The 18,919-nt window shown below is 37.9% G+C and overlaps 2 protein-coding genes across 3 annotated transcripts; both read left to right on the top strand.

Moving 5' to 3' along the window:
• The first annotated feature begins 117 nt into the window (after window positions 1–117).
• Window positions 118–8,401, top strand: morc3a (MORC family CW-type zinc finger 3a). The gene is made up of 19 exons (XM_026376503.1): window positions 118–197; window positions 883–955; window positions 1,332–1,464; window positions 1,678–1,904; window positions 2,165–2,321; window positions 2,508–2,646; window positions 2,775–2,903; window positions 3,070–3,189; window positions 3,296–3,393; window positions 3,553–3,660; window positions 4,552–4,680; window positions 5,009–5,083; window positions 5,248–5,287; window positions 5,460–5,567; window positions 5,663–5,774; window positions 5,858–5,930; window positions 6,354–7,236; window positions 7,394–7,587; window positions 7,704–8,401. The coding sequence occupies exons 1-19, from the start codon at window positions 159–161 to the stop codon at window positions 7,876–7,878; spliced, it is 3,012 nt and encodes a 1,003-aa protein (XP_026232288.1). The 5' UTR covers window positions 118–158; the 3' UTR covers window positions 7,879–8,401.
• A 1,624-nt stretch (window positions 8,402–10,025) lies between these two features.
• On the top strand, window positions 10,026–18,188 carry chaf1b (chromatin assembly factor 1, subunit B). 2 transcript variants are annotated; one of them, XM_026376505.1, is made up of 14 exons: window positions 10,026–10,111; window positions 10,482–10,628; window positions 11,186–11,318; window positions 11,432–11,552; window positions 12,948–13,051; window positions 13,227–13,323; window positions 13,434–13,518; window positions 13,758–13,851; window positions 13,962–14,031; window positions 14,114–14,205; window positions 14,327–14,486; window positions 14,960–15,529; window positions 16,804–16,892; window positions 17,609–18,188. In XM_026376505.1, the coding sequence occupies exons 2-14, from the start codon at window positions 10,503–10,505 to the stop codon at window positions 17,707–17,709; spliced, it is 1,842 nt and encodes a 613-aa protein (XP_026232290.1). In that variant the 5' UTR covers window positions 10,026–10,111; window positions 10,482–10,502; the 3' UTR covers window positions 17,710–18,188. The 2 variants fall into 2 exon arrangements, with proteins under 2 accessions (XP_026232290.1, XP_026232289.1); XM_026376504.1 differs by having other exon boundaries at window positions 10,042–10,111; window positions 10,501–10,628.
• Window positions 18,189–18,919: the final 731 nt, after the last annotated feature.

Raw genomic sequence — 18,919 nt, 5'->3', positions numbered from 1 at the left:
TTTTTCCAGGTGTGTTTTTCTATTTTTCTATACTGTAGAATAAATATTAAACAGTAAAAGAAAGAAAATATAAACGTTGTTATTGTTTAGCTAATCACTTTCGGCGCTGACTCAGTGGGACGTGCCCTTCCGTGACTGACATCGGGGTTTAAGTGAAGATGGCGGCGGCGACGGACCGCGGTGTGCCGCTGAGCACGGTGAGTAGCAGCGTTAGCATGTTCCGTGCTGCCCCGTTCACCTGGGGACTGTCTCAGGTGAACCACTCATAACAAGGTGGGAAACCGGGTTAGCGAGCAACTGGAGCTGTGTCGTTGCAGAGTTGACTGTAATGTTGGACAAACTGTTCACTGTTATCTCTGTGGTTACGTTTTGAGCAGCTGGACGTTGGTGAAGTTAGTGAAGAGGCAGCGATAAATTAGTTTGTATAATAAGTATAATGTGAATTAACTTGACAGGAAAATGTGGGTTTAATCAGAGCCAAGGTTGACTTCCGGTTTAGTGGTTTCTAAAGTTTCTATTTACTGTCAAACAGGTGTAAATCTTAAGGACTAAACTCTGTCATAGTCCTCTGACACTCAGATTTGTTTACTGTTGTAGGTTAGGTAGGTGTGACAAATTATATTCTGTATACTAAAAAACTGTGCTGGTCACAGCTGCTGGTATTATTTGAACATCACATTCATTTCAAATGGGAAATGTACACACACTGGTTTTAGTACAAAATTGACCTGAAGCGAAACTGAAAGCTGCTGAATAGAACTGCACAACTCTCACATTGTCAGTGAAAACATTAGGATAGAACCCATCCCTAGTGATGGTCATAATAAAACTGTCTCATAAGATCCAGGTGATGTAGACTGAATCAGTTTTCTCCACTTGCAGCTTTGTCCAAAGTTTCTTCACGCCAACTCCACCAGCCACACCTGGCCCTTTAGCGCCATAGCTGAGCTCATAGGTGAGTCATCATCAGCACAAAGTTGTGGTTACAGATCGATACCATGCTTATTTAACGTTTGTTTTACTACATACTACTGATGTGAGTTTTATTGTGCCAAAGGTGAAAAACACCATCCCGACTAGGGGAGCGTCAGTGGCTGTAGTATTACATGCTGCCACATCATAAAGATGAAAATCGGACAATGGCGACTAAGGCCCGCTGAGCTGAAATTGCACAAAAAATTAACTTGCTAAACCTCAAAAAATTGTATCAAAAGTTCACAAACTATTTAAAATTGTAATTAGAAGGAAAGATGATTAAATAAATTGGTAAATATGCCTCTGTCTGTGAATGATAATATTTATTTATATTGTTTATGTCATGTTTTTTGCAGACAATGCCTATGATCCGGATGTCAATGCCAAACAGTTATGGATTGATAAGACTATAGTAAATGAACAAGAATGCCTCTCCTTTATGGATAATGGAAATGGCCTGGACCATGAAACTATGCATAAGATGCTCAGGTACTGCTTGGTATTATGTAAAAATATGTTTACTTGTTCATACACTTACAAATTTTAGTTTTGCCTTTGGTTATCAAAATTTTTAATTTTATTTTAAATGTTATTTTGTTGTAAAATGTGTTGCTGTACCTAAATATAGGTCATTCCAAAAGATTCACATACTTTTTCATGCTACTCTACTTACTAAAGGGTATTTTCATTTTTCCCCTCAAGCTTTGGGTACAGTGACAAGATTGCTGTAAACGGTGTACAGCCAATAGGAATTTATGGCAATGGCTTCAAGTCTGGATCCATGCGTCTTGGCAAAGACGCCATTGTCTTTTCCAAGTCGAAGAGTACCTCATGTGTTGGGATGCTCTCTCAGACCTACCTGGAAAGGATCGGTGCTAAGCAAATAAGTGTACCAATTGTTTGCTTTGAACAGAGTGAATCAGATGAGAATATCCTTTGATGTAATGCATGAATCCACATTACATGTTCATATCTTCTTGATGTATTGGTATCGTAAGTGTCTCATAGTCTGCTGAATTGGGTTTGTGTTGTTTGTAAGATCTATAGTTTGGCCAGTGTAGTTATTCAGCATTTCTTAGTATTTTTTTAAGTTGGATAGAAATCTACTTTTGAAATTGACATGTTTTAAAAAGGCCTATTTTCTAAATCAATTTCTTCAATCTGAAGTTGTCCTTAACTTCAGATTTACTCTCTGTAAAAGACGAGCACAAAGCCAGTCTACAGGACATCCTGAAGTATTCCCCTTTCACAACACAGAAGGAGCTTCTCAATGAACTCAATGCCATCAGTCACCCCATTTGCACACAAAATACTGGTACACGGATCATCATCTGGAATCTCCGCAGGTTGGTAGTCGACACACACAGAGACTTGTAGATGTAAGGTGTAGTTGATAATGTACCCTGATGCCCTGTTTCTCATTCAACAGTCTAACAGACATCAAGTCAAATCTAGTGAGATAAGATTACTCATGAGACATTATTGTGATTCAGCACTTTTTGCATATATTGTTTATGTTTTGTTCTTTACAGGACATCTAATGGAACATTAGAGTTTGACTTTGTGAAGGACCGATACGACATCCGAATTCCAATTGATGTCTGTGAGACAATGAATGAGCATCCAGACAGGGCCACCTCGTTCACCCCTGAGAGTGTTTACTCACTGCGGGTAGGGAGCAGTATTAAGCATGTCCTTAAAAAACATTTTTTGTTTCCTTGACTTTCCCTGACCTTCTCAACCTTTACATATTATTATAATTTTTCCATTGTTTTTATAAATACATTTAATGGGTGTAGGCATACTGCAGCGTTCTGTATCTGAAGCCTCGGATGCAGGTTGTCATACGTGGTCAAAAGGTGAAATCTCAGCTCATTGAAAAGAGTCTGGCCTGCATTAGAAAGGACCACTACAAGCCTGTTTTTCTTGTATCCTTTGCTTTACTGGCTCTCTGGAGTGTTTTTGTTTGTTTGTTTGTAGATTTTAAATATGTCTTTAGGTAATATGTAAAAATGTGTATGTAACTGTAGATTTATATCTTTACATCAAACGTTCATATCTTTGCTCTTGAGTTTTCCTTATATGTTATTTTAGAACAAACGTATTCGTATTACTTTTGGGTATAACACCAAAAGTAAAGACCAGTACGGCATCATGATGTATCACAAGAATCGGCTCATCAAAGCCTATGAACGTGTGGGCTGCCAGCTTAAGGTTAGTTTCTGCTGTTATGGTGAGTGTGTTTGTTGTCCATTTTGTAAAAGGGGTTCCAAATGTTTTCATCTGGCGTTCATCTCTTGTCAATTGTTGCCTTCTACAGGCCAACAACCAAGGTGCTGGGGTCATTGGAGTAATAGAGTGCAATTTTCTGGATCCTACCCACAACAAACAGAGCTTCATTGAAACAGATAAGTACAGGTAAAAGCATCAGTGCTGCATTCATATTGATGATATTAGTTTGATTACAGTGAGGGTTTGTGTATTTAGGCATTTAACATCAAATAAAACATATAATCTTCATGTAATAGTCATATTCCTGAAATGTACAAGTCTGAAGTGCTTTATTTATTGGTACAGGAAAACAATTTACAATTTGGGGCTCAAACTGGAAGAGTACTGGAAAGAAATCCGTTACACGAGGAACAAAGACAATCCAGCCTGCACTACACCAGTGGAAGATACCATGTCAGTACATTTTACTAACTGACTATTTGTATACTGTATACTATAATGTGCCTAAAGCGATAACAACACAAAAAAATTCTGATCATTCATATCTTTAATGAGAACAACTATAAAAACCTACAAGTGCTAATGGAAAAAGTGTGTACCCTTGGAATTAATAACTGGTTGACTTACTTTCCTCAGTTAACAAAACATTTTACTAATACCATTGTTGAGTGTCAATGTGCTCTTTGGCAACTTCAGGCGTGCAGCAATGTTCTTTTTAGTAAGCAGTAGCCTCCTTCATGGTGTCCTGCCATAGACACCCTGCTTGTTCAATGTTTTCCCTCCTGTAGACTCATGAACACAGATGTTAGCCAGTTCCAATGATGCCTTCAAATCTTTGGCTGTCACTCGGGGGTGCAGATTGGTGAATTTCTTTGACATCACTTTGTTACCCATTCCAGCTTTATGTAAATCAACAATTGTTGACCATAGATCCTCTGAAACTCCTTTTGGTGAGGCATGGCTCAAATAAGCATATTCTTCTTTTGCAGAGCAAATGTTTGAGTGTTTTTTTGTCAGTCAAAGTAGCTCTAGCCCACACCTCCAAACTAGTTTTCTTAACAAGACTCCAAGTATGTGTTACTTTTTCCACTAGCTCTATAAGGTTTTTATGGTTGATCTCAGTTAAGACATAAAAGCTGAAAACATGAGAGCTGTGTTATTATTTTAGGCACATCATTTTGTTAAGACTTTTGACTTAGATGAAGATCAAATCACATTTTTTAACAAATGAATTTTAGAAAAATAAGAAATTCCAAAAGGTTTAGATACATTTTCTTGCCACTGAATTTTGAACAATGGACACTCTCTCCATGTACTCATACTGGTCTTTATCTGTGTCCTTAGGAAGCGACCAGATCAAAACTGGGTGCAGTGTGATGAATGTTTGCAGTGGCGCAAACTCCCAGATGGGATCAACCACGAGAAGCTTCCAGACAAATGGTTCTGTCATATGAATCCTGATCCTCAGTTCAGGTAACCAGAGCACTGCCAATAAAGCAACAGCAATAATCACAATCTGATTTGAAAAAAATATACTGACATTCCTATCCACAGATCTGTATTTTTAATTTCTTTCTACATATAAATTGGTTACAGTTGCTTATTTTGAAAAAAGTAGCATTAGTTAGAATAACTCATGAACCTTTTTTGTTCATGCCACAATAATGCACATGATAGGTTTTAGGGTTAGTATGTATTTGCTTACCCTGCAAGTAAAAAAAAAAAAAAAAAAAAAAGCTTAACCCAAAGAACTCAGAGGATGTTTGCAAATGTTTGACCTCCCTTTAATTTGTCTTCCCAGGAGCTGCAGTGTAGAGCAGGAGCCTGAGGACTCTGATAATGACCAACCTACATACCGCAAGACCTATAAATTACAGTGAGTTACAGATGTCACATCATTTGCCTAAAAACTGTTACTCAATGTTTAGACTCCATAAGAATTGCAGCCTTGTGTTAAGCTGCTGCTGTTTAATTACATCAGTTCTAATGGGTTGACTGGCTTCAGTTTGGGTCCTCATCTCTGTGGCTCACTTTTTACAGAGAGAGGGAGAACAAAAAGCAACAAGAAAAAAAACAAAAGGTAAGGGAACACTGTTTTTAACCGCAACTGTTAACTCTTCCAAATGGTTCCTGTAACACAGCACTGCAATTTGGAATAAACTGATGTCTTAATAGTTTTCCTATGGATTTGATTAATTCTGACTCTCTGTCAGCATTGATAGATAGCATTGAAAGTTACTTTTTTCATATAGGATGAAGAGGAACGAAGGCACCGCGACAGCCGTCTGTCTCTTCTCACCAAACAAACTGAAGTTCTTACACAGGATCACGAAAAGTTTAAACGGCAGCTGCATCAAACGGTGCGTTTTCCATTAGACACTCAGAGATCTAGGATTAATGAGTTTTATTCATTTTCATTTTAGATAATGTTTTTTGTTGTTGTTTTTGTTGCTAGACTATCAATTCCCCCTCCACTCCCACTATTCCAAAGAGAAGGATTTGCACTGAATCATTTCAAGGTGGTGCTGCAAGGGCTGAATCCACGTCCTGTGCCATTTCCCAAACTGGTAAGAAGAATTACTATTTGTGTTTAAGAGACAAAGAAAACCTTTTTAAATATTAAAATGTGTCTTTTCTTCTATCTCTGTAGCTTGCAGCCCCTCCACCTTCAGTGGTCTTCCAGTTATTTCCAGTGTATGCTCTCTGTTTACAGACACCCCTAGGTATGAGTTTTTGTAGTTTGGAATTTTAAAATACCAACATGTATCATTTGTACATTAAAATAACAGCTTCAAAATTTTTGATGGTAGACAGACTGCTAATAGGGCAAGTGGCATCTTTATTTCCACTGGGTGCCTAGTAGTAGACAAACTGTTCCTGCACTATGTAACTTGTCCCCATTGCACAACAAGCTGCACAACACTTTACAGCACCATGTCAGCTAGCTAGCTTGGCTTATCGTAGCAAAGGGAACAGATTTACAAAGACAGCATCAGTTTTGTTCAATGTGATGTGAATGTCAGCCACAAACACAAGTCTCCAGCTTTTTAGTAACAAAGTTCAAATTGTGAAAACAGCATTGAAATATACATGCTCACGTTCAATATATCCATTAATGGAGTGTGTTAACTTTTTGTACACTGCAGGGCAAAAAGAACACAACTTGCTAGTCCAGAAACAACACCCAAAAGACCTAGAGTCCAAAGGCGCACCTCAGATACAAACGTGAGGCCACTGTTCTCCCCACCAGTGCCTGTTGATAATGGTGATGATACTGATGATGACATTGTCATCTTGGAGACTGCCAGTACACCTAAGCCAAAAAATCCAGGATTTGATTTGACTAAAGTGAAGACCGAGACGGGGCAAAGTGATGCTGATATCAATATGCTGGTGGACTGTAACAATGCTGCTGCTGTGGATGTCAAAATAGAGACAAATGGCACAGGAACAGGCTCGACAGGGTCACCAGGTGTAGCAACCAGTCCCCTGTCAGCACCTCCTCCAGAACTAGCCAGCACCACGACCCAGACAGAAATGCCCAAAGTGAAGAAGGAAGAGAGGGAGATCAAAGATGAAATAGAGGAGAGAGCAGAGCAGGGCACATCTAATGGTGTTGCTCGAAGTGATAATCAAGATAGAGAAACCTTGCAGAATAAAGTGACACCTAATATGGAGAGTGACGAAGATGTAGAATCTTTCTTGGCATATTACTGTAACGAGGGACAGAAACAGCAAGACCAACTTCTGGAGATGGTGCAAGAGACAGCTCAGGAGAGAGATGCCTTTAAAGAAGAAGTTCACAAGCTTACATGCCAGCTGCAAGACCTGCAGAGCAGGCAGCAGGAACTGTCTCAGATCCGCATAAAGAAGGAGTGCTCTCACCAGGCTGTTCAGACAGAGAATGCCAAAGAAAAAGTTAATGAGTCGATAGATAGCCCAGATGAGGAAAATATATTCATACAAGTTGATTATCTGCTCCGGGAACTGGATCAAAGCAACAAGGAGAAAGACAGACTGCGCTCACAGGTCAGGGTTTAATTATAGCTGTTGGTAAAGTCCGCTTCCAATGTGCCACTACATTAAAATCATGAATTGTTACGTATAATTCATCATGTATCTTTCATACATATGATTATGTATAATCACCTCTCTTCCTGGGGTTTCCTGTGTGCTGTACCACCAGTTGGATAGTCTGGAGGAGGAAAGAGCAACCCTGGCATCCCAGTGTGAAGAGCTCAAGTTGAGCCTGCAGCAGCAGAGGGAAAATGCACAAGGAACTTCACAAAGAGTCACTGCTTCTTCTGTACAAACAGACCCAGAAGAGACAGGAGGGGCTGCAGATTCAGGCACAGATTCAACCTCTGACACATTGAAAAGGTAAGATTGTTAGAAAATCCTCCCCCTTACATGTTGTAAGATTTATCGTAGAACCATCACTCATTTCTGAACTCAGTCATGTTCATTTGTGCTGTCCCTTTTTTCTTTTCCGTCAGTTTGATTGAACTTCGGCAAAACATTGGACACCTTCTCGTCACCTATGTGCCGGCTCTGGACCTGGACCAAGTGAATTTTGAGTGTAATGTAATTGATGAGATCCTAGAACAGGTTGTCCAACAACAGTTTGAGCAGGGGGGGGGGCACAGGGACGAACCAAGAAATGATGAATGAATCAATCTTGGACTGAAGTACCGTGCTCGTACATATTTAATACAGAGTCCTATGAGTGTGGAAACTAATTCATGTCTATTTGAAAGTGTGTACATATTTACAGATTTTATATTTGTATGCAGGAAATGCAACATTGCTTTGCACTACTTTTCTAAAAATCAATATATTAAAACATACATAAATATGTATATGAGTGTTATAGAGCAAATGTTTAATCTTAGGTGTCTGGTTAGAATCAAGTAATCAATTACCGTTTCATGTTATTGATCAGTCCACTGTAGTGTAATAACATCTTATGTTACAGTTTTCCTAACTGCAGAATAACCCTGTTAACACCGGTCTGTTTAACAGTAACAGCAGTTTCCTCTGTGCATTGAATCTGTCAGTAAAAACTGATTTAGAGAAATGTAAACATTCTGTTTATAACATGTCTGCTATAAATGCTTAAAAAATCAGAATCAAATAAAAAATCAACCATGCTCCTAAATAAATTTGCCGACATTTTTAACAATATGTTCTCATTTGTCTTTAGTTAAGTGTAGATTATTAAGAAACACTGTAATGTTTAATAAAAGTGTCCATTTATTGTTATGGTTTAGAGAAACTGAAAAAAGGTGTAATAAACATGGTAGTCAGAAACTGAGATAATACAATGTGTACTGAACAAAAAAAAAAAAAGTATAGTGTTAACATCAAGGACTTTTGGCACCAGATGTCAAATTAATTCAAACTCTAATTGCTTTATATAGATTTTGTATTTTGTCTTCTTTTCCTCTTCTTTTTCTGCTTCACCACTAGACTTTAGCTAACTCTTTTATTCCCTATTTTAATTTAGATTAATTTAGTTTACACATTAGTAAGGAGGCAATAAACAGGAATATAATACAAACAGTGTGACTGGGTTCATTGATTAAGGGGCGAAAATAGACCTGTAAATTGCAAAAATAAAAGAAAAGTAGGCTAAGATTCAAGAAGGACATATTTGAGTCAAAATGTTAGAAAAAGCCCATATACATAGCAGTTTTGTTGCTTTGGTATTTTTACATGTTTCAAAACAATATTGATTGAAAAGGGTTTATCTTTGGCCTCATATAGTGAAACTCCTTAAAAGTATATCTTCGAAAGAAAAGCAAAGGTCACTAGAAAGTTTATTTTGGATTAGCATGAATACATTTTACCACAAAAGTCTGATGTATGTGAAATATATTTTACCTACAGCTGTTTTACATGGACCTGCATATGAAGGAACAGGAGAGAGGAGAAAGTCCTCAACAATAATGAAAGTCTGGATAATTTTTTTGATTTTGAAAGATTCTGTGTTTTAAAGATAAGTCTCTTTAGACTTACACATTTAGTTTCTTCTCAGTTTTGTCCGTAATTTGAGAAGTTAGAGGATATCTTGTTGTACAGTCTTCACATATAAAAATACTTCACTGACTGTCCTTCCAGAAATATGTGTCTGACACTGTGGTCTGCAGCACAAGTGCTCTGAAAGTGACAATTTAGTCTCCCTCTTTACCCCAAGCTGTAGGTTCAACTCAGTATCCTGCCATCTTCAGAAGTTCTCTGATGATGTAGGATGTTTTCAGGTTGGAGACGTCACTGATTACCAGGTACTAGTGACCAGCTTTGTGGGCATGCGTGGGCTTAATCATTTCCAGCACATCAACAATGAAAAACAGTAGCCAGCTGTAGAAATTCAGAAATTAGAAATTCAGTCTTATTTGCCAATAAACTGGATAGGACTGAAACTGCATTAGGAACTTATGACTGTTTTTGCATTATCATACAATCATAATAATAATCATTAATGTCATAACTGTTCCTTTTAATTTGTGTGTGTTGTTTTGTATTTGTATTGTTGTGCTTTGTTATTGTTTAACGGAGAGCAGCAGTTTCCCGGTGGGAGTAATAGTTATTTCATTCACTTCTACCCCATAGGTCGCTCCGACAGGCCAATAACTGAGGAGTAATACAAGACCTGATGGAAAAAGATAGGGCATTGTTTTCTTTGCATATTTCAGATTAATACCCTGGCTGATTGGGATACTTGCGTTTAATAGAGCTGTCTAAACTTTTTGAACAGAGTTAAATTCAATAAACTAACGCTGCTGTTTTAGTCATCAGTCTTCCTTCCGGTAATCTGACCAATCACTGCAGCCTAGCGAACCGGAAGTTTTGAACGAATCGTACGCGGGAAATTCCTGAAGTCTTCAGCAGGACAACAGAGGAGGTAAAATAGTTATTTCGAAATAACTTCGCTTCAAGTGATAAACAGAAACAAGTAATGCGTATTTACATCTAACGTACTCGTTAGCTGACAACACCTTAAGCACGCATATATCTGTAACGTCAGACACAAACCATCCGACAGAGCCGCTAATTTTATTGCTAACGATATTAGCTTGTGTAGTTAACAGTTAGCATTAAGTTAGTGGGAGTGTGGGCAAAACTGTTTTAAATTGGTTCCCTGTCGTCTGTAACCCGTAATACAACCTTATTTTAAGCTAACCATCTATGATAGCTATCCAGTCGGAGCCGTTGTGTGTAAAAATGTGTGGAGTAACGTTACCGTGCTTAACGTAAATGCGTTTTTTCCCTTGGTCGGTGTTGGATATAAAGAAATGAAGGTGGTAACGTGTGAGATTGCATGGCACAACAAGGAGCCAGTCTACAGTCTGGACTTCCAGCACAGCTCTGATGGACGCACTCACCGACTGGCCACTGCTGGAGTGGACACCACAGTCAGGGTGAGTGGAGACAGGGATGAGCACTGCACAGCATCTGCTTCCTTGTAAAAGGAAAACAGACCATCCTGACCTGAATGCTGTTAAAATGTTGTAAAGTCTCGCAACATAAGGCAAAACACAAATGTGACTTTACTTATTTGCATGAATATGACCCTAAAAGTCAGCTTGTTTGCAAGACATAAACACAAGACAAAAGGCAAAACACTTATGTTGCTTTAGTTGCTTGCATGAATTCGATTATAAAAGCTAGGAAAGCTAACAGATACAATAAACCATTATTCGTCACACAGTAGGGAAATTTGCAATTTTACAGCAGCAGACAGAGGGAAGAAGTAAAAGTACTGTACTAAATAGGACAGTGCAAAAAGAACTATATGAATACAGCTATGTGCAGCCTGCATTAAAACTATACAATGTAGTCAACCCCACAAAACAATTATGAATTTGTATACAATAAAAGAGATGAATGACAGAGACAGAGAGAGATATTTGCAACAATGGTATTTTGTTTAAAGCTCTTTATGGGGTATTAAAGACGTTTTGCTCTATTTCTGCAGCTCTGGCGGGTAGACACAGGCCCAGACGGGAAGGCGGTGGTCGAGTTTTTGTCTAATCTTGCTAGACACACCAAGGCTGTCAACGTAGTACGCTTTAGTCCTAACGGAGAGCTTCTCGCTTCAGGAGGAGATGGTATGTTTTACATATTACCTAAATGCCATATAGAGTAAATAAAATTATGAGTTACTATTTAAAGGAAAGGGTAATACAGTGATCCTTAAGTCATATTCTTTTATTTGATACAGATGCAGCAATTCTGCTGTGGAAACTCAATGATTCTAAGGAGCCTGAGCAGGCACCTGTTTTTCAGGAGGATGAAGATGCTCAGCTCAATAAGGAAAGCTGGTCTGTGTTCAAGACACTGAGGTAAATGTTTCAGGTTCTCAAATCTTGCAGCTTTAATCATTAAGTATGAATGTTTTAATGACAATATTTCCTCTTTTGCTTTGATCCCAAAGACTCTTAGACTGTGTTCAGACCGACGATAGCATTGTTTTAAAAACACACCCTCCTTGTTTAATTAAACACTGGGGGTGTCAACAGAACAGTTTAACCCCCACTGAAGATTTGCTGTGCTGCAATGAAATATGACGGTGCACTACATTGACCAATCAATAATGCAAGTACACATTCCAAGTAAAGTACTCTGCAGGGAAACTGCATCATTCTGCTGTTCACCTGGCATTTATCCAGCAGTGGAAATTGTGGTGTTAGATTTTTGTGAGCTTTAGTTAACAAAAATTAAAGATATTTCAGTCTAGCCATTGTTGGTAACAATTTTGGGTTTTTTTTTCTGCATTTTTAAAATATCTTTTTTAGCATTGTGAGTATACAGTTGTCATCATCTTTTTAATTGTTTTTCAAATTAAAACACTTGAGTTGTACGGGCAAAATATTATTAATACGGGCAAAATATTATTCATATTTCTTCTTACTGATCAGTATCAATAATTATTATTACACTGTTAATGAGGAAGGAAAGACATTGAACATGTTTGTTAGACCTTAAGGTTAAATAGCTTGCTACAATATGTGTTAAATTAGGCTTCCTCTGAATAGAGATGTCCCACTCACATTTTTTTGGCCACAAAGATGAGTCCTTTATTGTTAATACATAAAGACCACAAAGTGATACTTATATTACGTGTATCACCGTGATGAGGACACCTCATATTATAGTTTTGTACCTACTCAAACAGACTCCCCTCCCTATCTGAATATGACTTCTGTTTATCTTATGTTTGCAAAACAGCAAAACCTAATGTTAGCGTCAATGTAGCCACGTGGTAAAGTGGTTGCAGTTTAACAAGTCACCTCCTCTCCTTTAGTTATGTGTTGCATAACTAGACTTATTCCATAAAGGCCATATTTCTATTTAGCTCTGTATTATAGGTATATGGTTTATTTTCCTGGTGACTCCTGTTATCCACAGAGAAAGAGCAGGGCACAGCTTGTGTCTTTAGTTAGATGGTGATCATTAGCTTTATTCGAGTGTCTGCTAAATGATACTGTAAATAGCCTATTAGTCTATTCCCAGTCATGTGACTGGATGCTTTGTGAATGTAATTTTACTGATGTTACTAATCAGTAGCTACAGTACATTACTTCATTTACTTATCAAAGATGTAAATCTTTATTCAGTGCTCTGGCTGAACATTTCATTCACCGTAGGTACTGAGCAGGATGGTTAGTATGACACACTGTATGATTAAGTTCACCAAGATAAAGTGTTTTTTTTAACATCATTTAATTTGTTTTTAGGGGACACATAGAGGATGTGTACGACATCTGCTGGACTCGGGATGGAAACTTCTTGGTTTCTGGATCTGTTGACAACACTGCTATTATGTGGGATATCAACAAAGGTTTGTTCATAGTCATAGATACAAAGTGCATGTATTGCATATACAATATTTCTGTTTGGTGTCATCATGTTTGTTATGTACTTAGTGATGCAAATTATACTGTAGAATGTATGAGTCTATATCTTATTTTGGCATTGTATTTATTATATTGCACTATGTTGTTTTTATGCTTTAGGACAGAAGCTGTGTATATTGAATGACCATAAGAGCTATGTGCAGGGGGTGACCTGGGATCCTCTGGGGCAATTTATTGCCACCCTCAGCTGTGACAGGTACAACAACACTCTAAACACTCTGTAGACCATATGTATTTGCTTTTGCTTATCCAAGTACTGACAGCGGGATTTCAGCAAATATATTTTTGTTTTGTTTTTTCCTTTAGAGTGATGCGTGTGTATAGTACACACACTAAGAAGAAGGCTTTCTCTATCAGTAAAATGAGCTCTGGGCCACTTGCAGATGGAGAGGTCAGTATACATTTTACTCTTAATGATACTTGAGTGTGTTAGATGTGACAAAATGTTAAATGGTACAACTTAATCATGTTTTGTTTGTCCAAATTTGACATTTTTCTCCACAAAATAAATTCTGTTAGTCTTGACTAAAGCTTGTTTATGGTGCTTCCACATATTTGATTTTAGAATTATGTAATTAAACTGTGATATCTTTAGTGAGACGTGTTACATACATAATCTCATTGCTGCAGGTCAAGCAGTATAGAATGTTTCATGATGATAGTATGAGATCCTTCTTTCGACGTCTGTCATTCACACCAGATGGGTCTTTCCTGCTTGCCCCAGGTACAACCACATTATGTCAAAAGTGCAATTTCACCTGGCAACACTGTGGGGTTGTAATATCCAATTAATGTAATTTATATAAAACAAGCTCCTTCTTTTTTTAACTCTAGCTGGATGTGTCGAGATTGGAGAAAACATCATTAATACCACCTACATCTTTTCCAGAAAGGGCCTTAAGAGGTAACTTTTGTTGACATGCTACACAGAATCACTGTCTGCTATATTGATGCTGGTAATAGAACTTTCTATCTGTGTCTTTTAGGCCTATCGCCCATTTGCCGTGTCCAACTAAAGCTACACTGGCTGTGCGGTGCTGCCCTGTTTACTTTGAGCTGAGGACCAAGAAGGGAGAAGGTACAACCATACTTGCCAATGGTTAAGAGAGAAAACAAATAAAATCTATTCCCTTTAATTGTCTGAACTGCATTATTTTCTCAGTTTCTCTATACATTTTTTTTTTATTTATCCTCCTCAGATGGTTCTGTCCAGGCTCTTCCCAACCTATTCCAGCTGCCGTACCGTATGGTATTTGCAGTGGCGTCAGAGGACTCAATCTTCTTATATGACACTCAGCAGACTCTTCCTTTTGGTCTGGTGTCGAACATCCACTACCACACTCTAAGTGATCTTACATGGTAAGCACATATGCACAACACCTTGTTCTATAGTTGTCTTGTCTTTTTACTTCATCCCCTCAGGCAGACATTCCCTGTTTAGCTGATGGTTTAGTTTTGAGGAAGGGGGAATTGTTTTGATAGCTGTTTAACAAAATACAGTGCATATAGTGGCAAGTAAAAGTAACAAAGTAAATGATCTCAAGAGTTAACATCACATGAGGCAGTTCAACAAGTAAGACTTGTCTAAAGTTCCGATCTAATCCACAGCTACAGGAGGTTCTTGCTTCGGGTTATTGCTGCCAAAGGTGGTTCAACACGTTATTACTTTTTCCTTTATTACTTTCTATGTTTATTGGGTGTGTTCAATAAAGACGTAAAAGATCATGATTGATCATGTTTTATTAGCTTAAAAATACTGTGTTATTTATATATGTGACTTTAGTGAAGCTCAGATCACATTTCATGTGAATGCTCTGTTATATCCTGTTCAGGTCTCGTGATGGTTCGTTCCTGGCGGTGTCCTCCACAGACGGCTACTGCTCTTTCTTGTCCTTCTCACCTGAGGAGCTGGGTACTCCCCTGAAGGAGCCTCCAACATTGGAGGTCTTTGTCCCAAACAGTGGTGTTGAGAAAAAGGGCAAGAAGTCAGCCAAGACATCATCTCCTGTGTCCCAGCCAACAAACTCAGCCCCAACTCCTTCACCTCAAACAAGTGTTGGCAAAGATGCCCCTCCTATAACCCCACCAGAAGAGAAGAAGAGCACCCCTATTGCTAAGGCTAAACCTCAGCCACGTAGGATCACCCTAAACACTCTGGAGGGCTGGGGAAAGTCCACTGCGCCCAAAGTCACTGCTTCTTCAACAGCCCAGACACCAGCATCTGGAAGTACAAGTGCACCATCAACTCCCCAACCACGCAAAGCACCCCTCACCCCTAACAGTTCCACAACCCAACCACGCATTGCTCCCCTTACTCCCTCCACCCCTAAAGTTCTGTGTGCAAATACTGCGGGACCCACAACGCCCAAGGGCACCACCACCCCAAAGGGGCCCACCCCAAGGTAAACACGAGGTGTCCTTATTGATTTTGACAGGGAGAGAAAATGAAACAAGAAAGAAAATTATTATGATTATTATTATTATTATCTGGAATATTTCAGGCTATAATTAGTTATTTTCAGTATCATTTTTTAGGCCTTAAGACTTTAAAACTGTCAAGTGTCTTAAGATTGTAAACTAACTCAAACTAATCAGAAACTTAAATTGTCAAATTTGTTGATTACCTTTGTTATGAATATCAAACTGTCTCTGTGGTGACTATATTTTTGATTACTTAAAGTTTTTACCACATGTCTTTTGCTGCTTATAATTTGCATGAAAATGAACATTTAAAAAAGGAGCGTTACAAAGATCTAGTGTGCACAAAAGAAGGCAATAAGTAATAAATGCTGATATTAGACAAGCAACAGTTGTTAACAGAAAAAAAATCAGAGCAATGAAGCATCTATAAAATTCATTTGAGAATAAATTCATTTTGATATGAGGTTTAAAATACTGAAGTTTCTTGATGTGAACCCCAGAGCTTGTTTCATCATCAGGGAGCTAAGACAGAAAAAGCTTTGTCACCACAAGTTGTTACTAACAGTGGAGCCAAATTACATAACGCTTTAAGAGCAGTTAGAACATTTTGTCTTCATTACTAAATTTGACACAATATCCTGAAAGCCCAAAGAATAAATGTAATATGTAATTTAACTTCTGTCCCTGCTAGATCATTCTAAACTTTATAAGTCCTTTGGGTAATAAAAGTTGTGTTTGTATGTACTGTAGTGTAGAAGCCAGGTGCTGCCTCACACGTGTATACATGCTAATTTATGAAAATATTTGAATTATTTAAATGTGTTTTGACTGCAGTCAGACTGAGGAAGTAAGTACACAGACTACACTTTACCACCTCTTTCTTTCCTAATGGCCAGAGTAACTAGTACTAATACAGGAGAAGTAGAAGTAGCTGTGATAAGCTTCTGATATCTTGGTTGCTTTAAATGTGCTGGCAGTGAGAACAAAGCCCAGTCTGGCATGAGGGATTCGTTGGACCCCCCACTGCTATTAAAATAATCACACTGGCAGAGTGCTCGTAGAACAATGGCCAGTCTGCGCATGGTATTTTCTTGTATGTGTAACCTGGAACGTTTGTCTTGACTAGTTGAACTAGTAGGCAACAACCAACTGTGGCCAACTTTGTACCCTATTAAACATTTTTTCTTGTGTTTTTTCCTGTTGATTTTATGCTTGTAGCCTCTTTAATATTTGTGCTTTTTGTATTTGTTTACAGGAGAGTGTCTTTGACTCCTGTTGCACCCCGATCTCCAGCTGTTGGTTCACTGTTCAGCACTCCCTCCTCCACTGAGAAGGCCAAACATGGTTAGTGAGGGCAACCTCTGTGACCGTTGTTCTTTCATGCTCCAAATAGTACAAGAAAATATTGATGGTTAAAATAATTTTTTATACTGATGAAAAACAATCATCCATGCTTGCTCTACTTTCTGTTATTTTTAGGTATGCACAATCCAACTTTATCTCTTCTCATGTTAATTTGGATATTTCAGCACTGGGTCTCTGACAATACAGAAAGCAGACATCTCTTTTTCCAAAATCCATTTGGATCACTATTATGTAAAGCAGAAGGAGGCTATCCATAACTATGGCACTAGATATCTGTCCACAAGGACTGAATGTAAATGATCCTTGAAACTATGAAATACTGAAATAAAACTGTCTAGACTAAATCTGATCCTAGTCCATATAATTAGGGCAGATTGGACAAGTACCGAAGCTGAAGATTGAATTGGTGCATTTATAGTTGTGACAGATTGTGCTATTGTTGTTTTTCTGTATATGATTTTAACAAATCCAACAAGTTAATGAAGTGTGGTGTAGTTTAAGCACAGTGAAGTGGAATTATTCTATAAAGTGGATGAAACAACTTGACATTTAAACATACAGCATTACGCCATGACTGTGTATGTCATCGTCATCATCAAATACATCTCTTACGTTGCAGCAGAAGCCTTGTGAACAGAATCATGGTGTCATGTGTAACCCATCTGTCACTGATCCCTTGATCTGTATTTCCCCAGAACGTCCTTCTCCTCCCACTGATCCAGTGTGCCAGCCTCCAGAGTCCAAACGGCCCAAGACCACAGACCCCCCAGCAAAGACCAGTGTCACCCAGGATTAGTGTTTTACTGGAAAATGTGTGATGCTATAACAGAAAAGAGCACATGCAGCAGAGACTGTGGCAGTTAAAGCTCCAGGACCTAGTGGATCTAATCCTATAGCGTTTGGGTGAGAAGTCCTCTCCTGGTGCAATTAGATGAAGCTTAAACTTCATTTAATATACAGAATTTTAAAACAAACTGCATTGCTTTAAGTGTCATTAAATTCATTCTTTTTTTAGTCGTGTGTGTTTTGTATCCTACAGTAAGCAGGTAATGAGGTAACTGTGTTATATACGAGAGTTTGGATGCAGTTGTAAAAAGGAAAATTGTCATTTTTTGTCATGTACTGCAAAACTGAATAAAAGAATACAAGGTTTGGTGCTGTGGGCTGTGCACATACAACTTGGATATATATTTGCTGAGCGAAAACCTATGACCTGTCCAGCATTTAAGAGCATTTTTGTTATTGTCTAATAAAGGATGTTTCATATGAAGTACATGTTAAAGTGGTTTCGATTGAACTCTTGTCTTCATGTATACAGGACTGTTTTGTATGCAGTTTGTCAGTTTTTCAATAATTGTAATTAACTACAAGAAGCTCTAAATCGCCAGGAAAGAACTGTTGGGGAAAACCTGTCCTAAAACAGGTCGAATTTAACCCTTAAAGCCTTTTAAAAATAAAGTGATCATGTTTGAGTTGTAGGAGTTGGTGTAATCAAAACTACTCTTGATGTTACTTCTCAAATAAAGAAAGGCAACAGCCATGATCTGAGTGTATTCTAGTATTTTATTATTGTTTGGACTGAGTTGCATATATATATATATCTAAGTATGCAGTGAGTATGTCCTTGATCCACACAAACTGAAAACAGTAGAAAACTAATGCAGTAAAAAAGCGTCCCAGTCTTTGTTGTGTTTTTTATGAATTTTTCTATACTGGAAAATTAGATGAGACATTTTTTTAAAAAAATACGATAAATTAATAAATGAAAATATCTAGATTTTGCATAAAGGTCATATCTGCTCATATTTGTATTTGGATACTGCTCTGTTTTGATTTGAATAAGTTAATGTTTGACAGCTATATATTAGATAATTTTAGAATTCAACAATGATTAAAATGTATTTACTACATTACAATGTTGACAGACTTCTGGATGATATATTCATGTCATAGTTATTTTAATTTCTCATGCTACGTCAGGTTTCTGGGTTAGAATATATATTTTT

This window comes from Anabas testudineus, chromosome 21, assembly GCF_900324465.2.
Source record: "Anabas testudineus chromosome 21, fAnaTes1.2, whole genome shotgun sequence".
NCBI classification, from domain to species: domain Eukaryota; kingdom Metazoa; phylum Chordata; class Actinopteri; order Anabantiformes; family Anabantidae; genus Anabas; species Anabas testudineus.
Note: the sequence above shows the minus strand (reverse complement) of the source record. Positions and strands in the feature narration are given on the sequence as shown.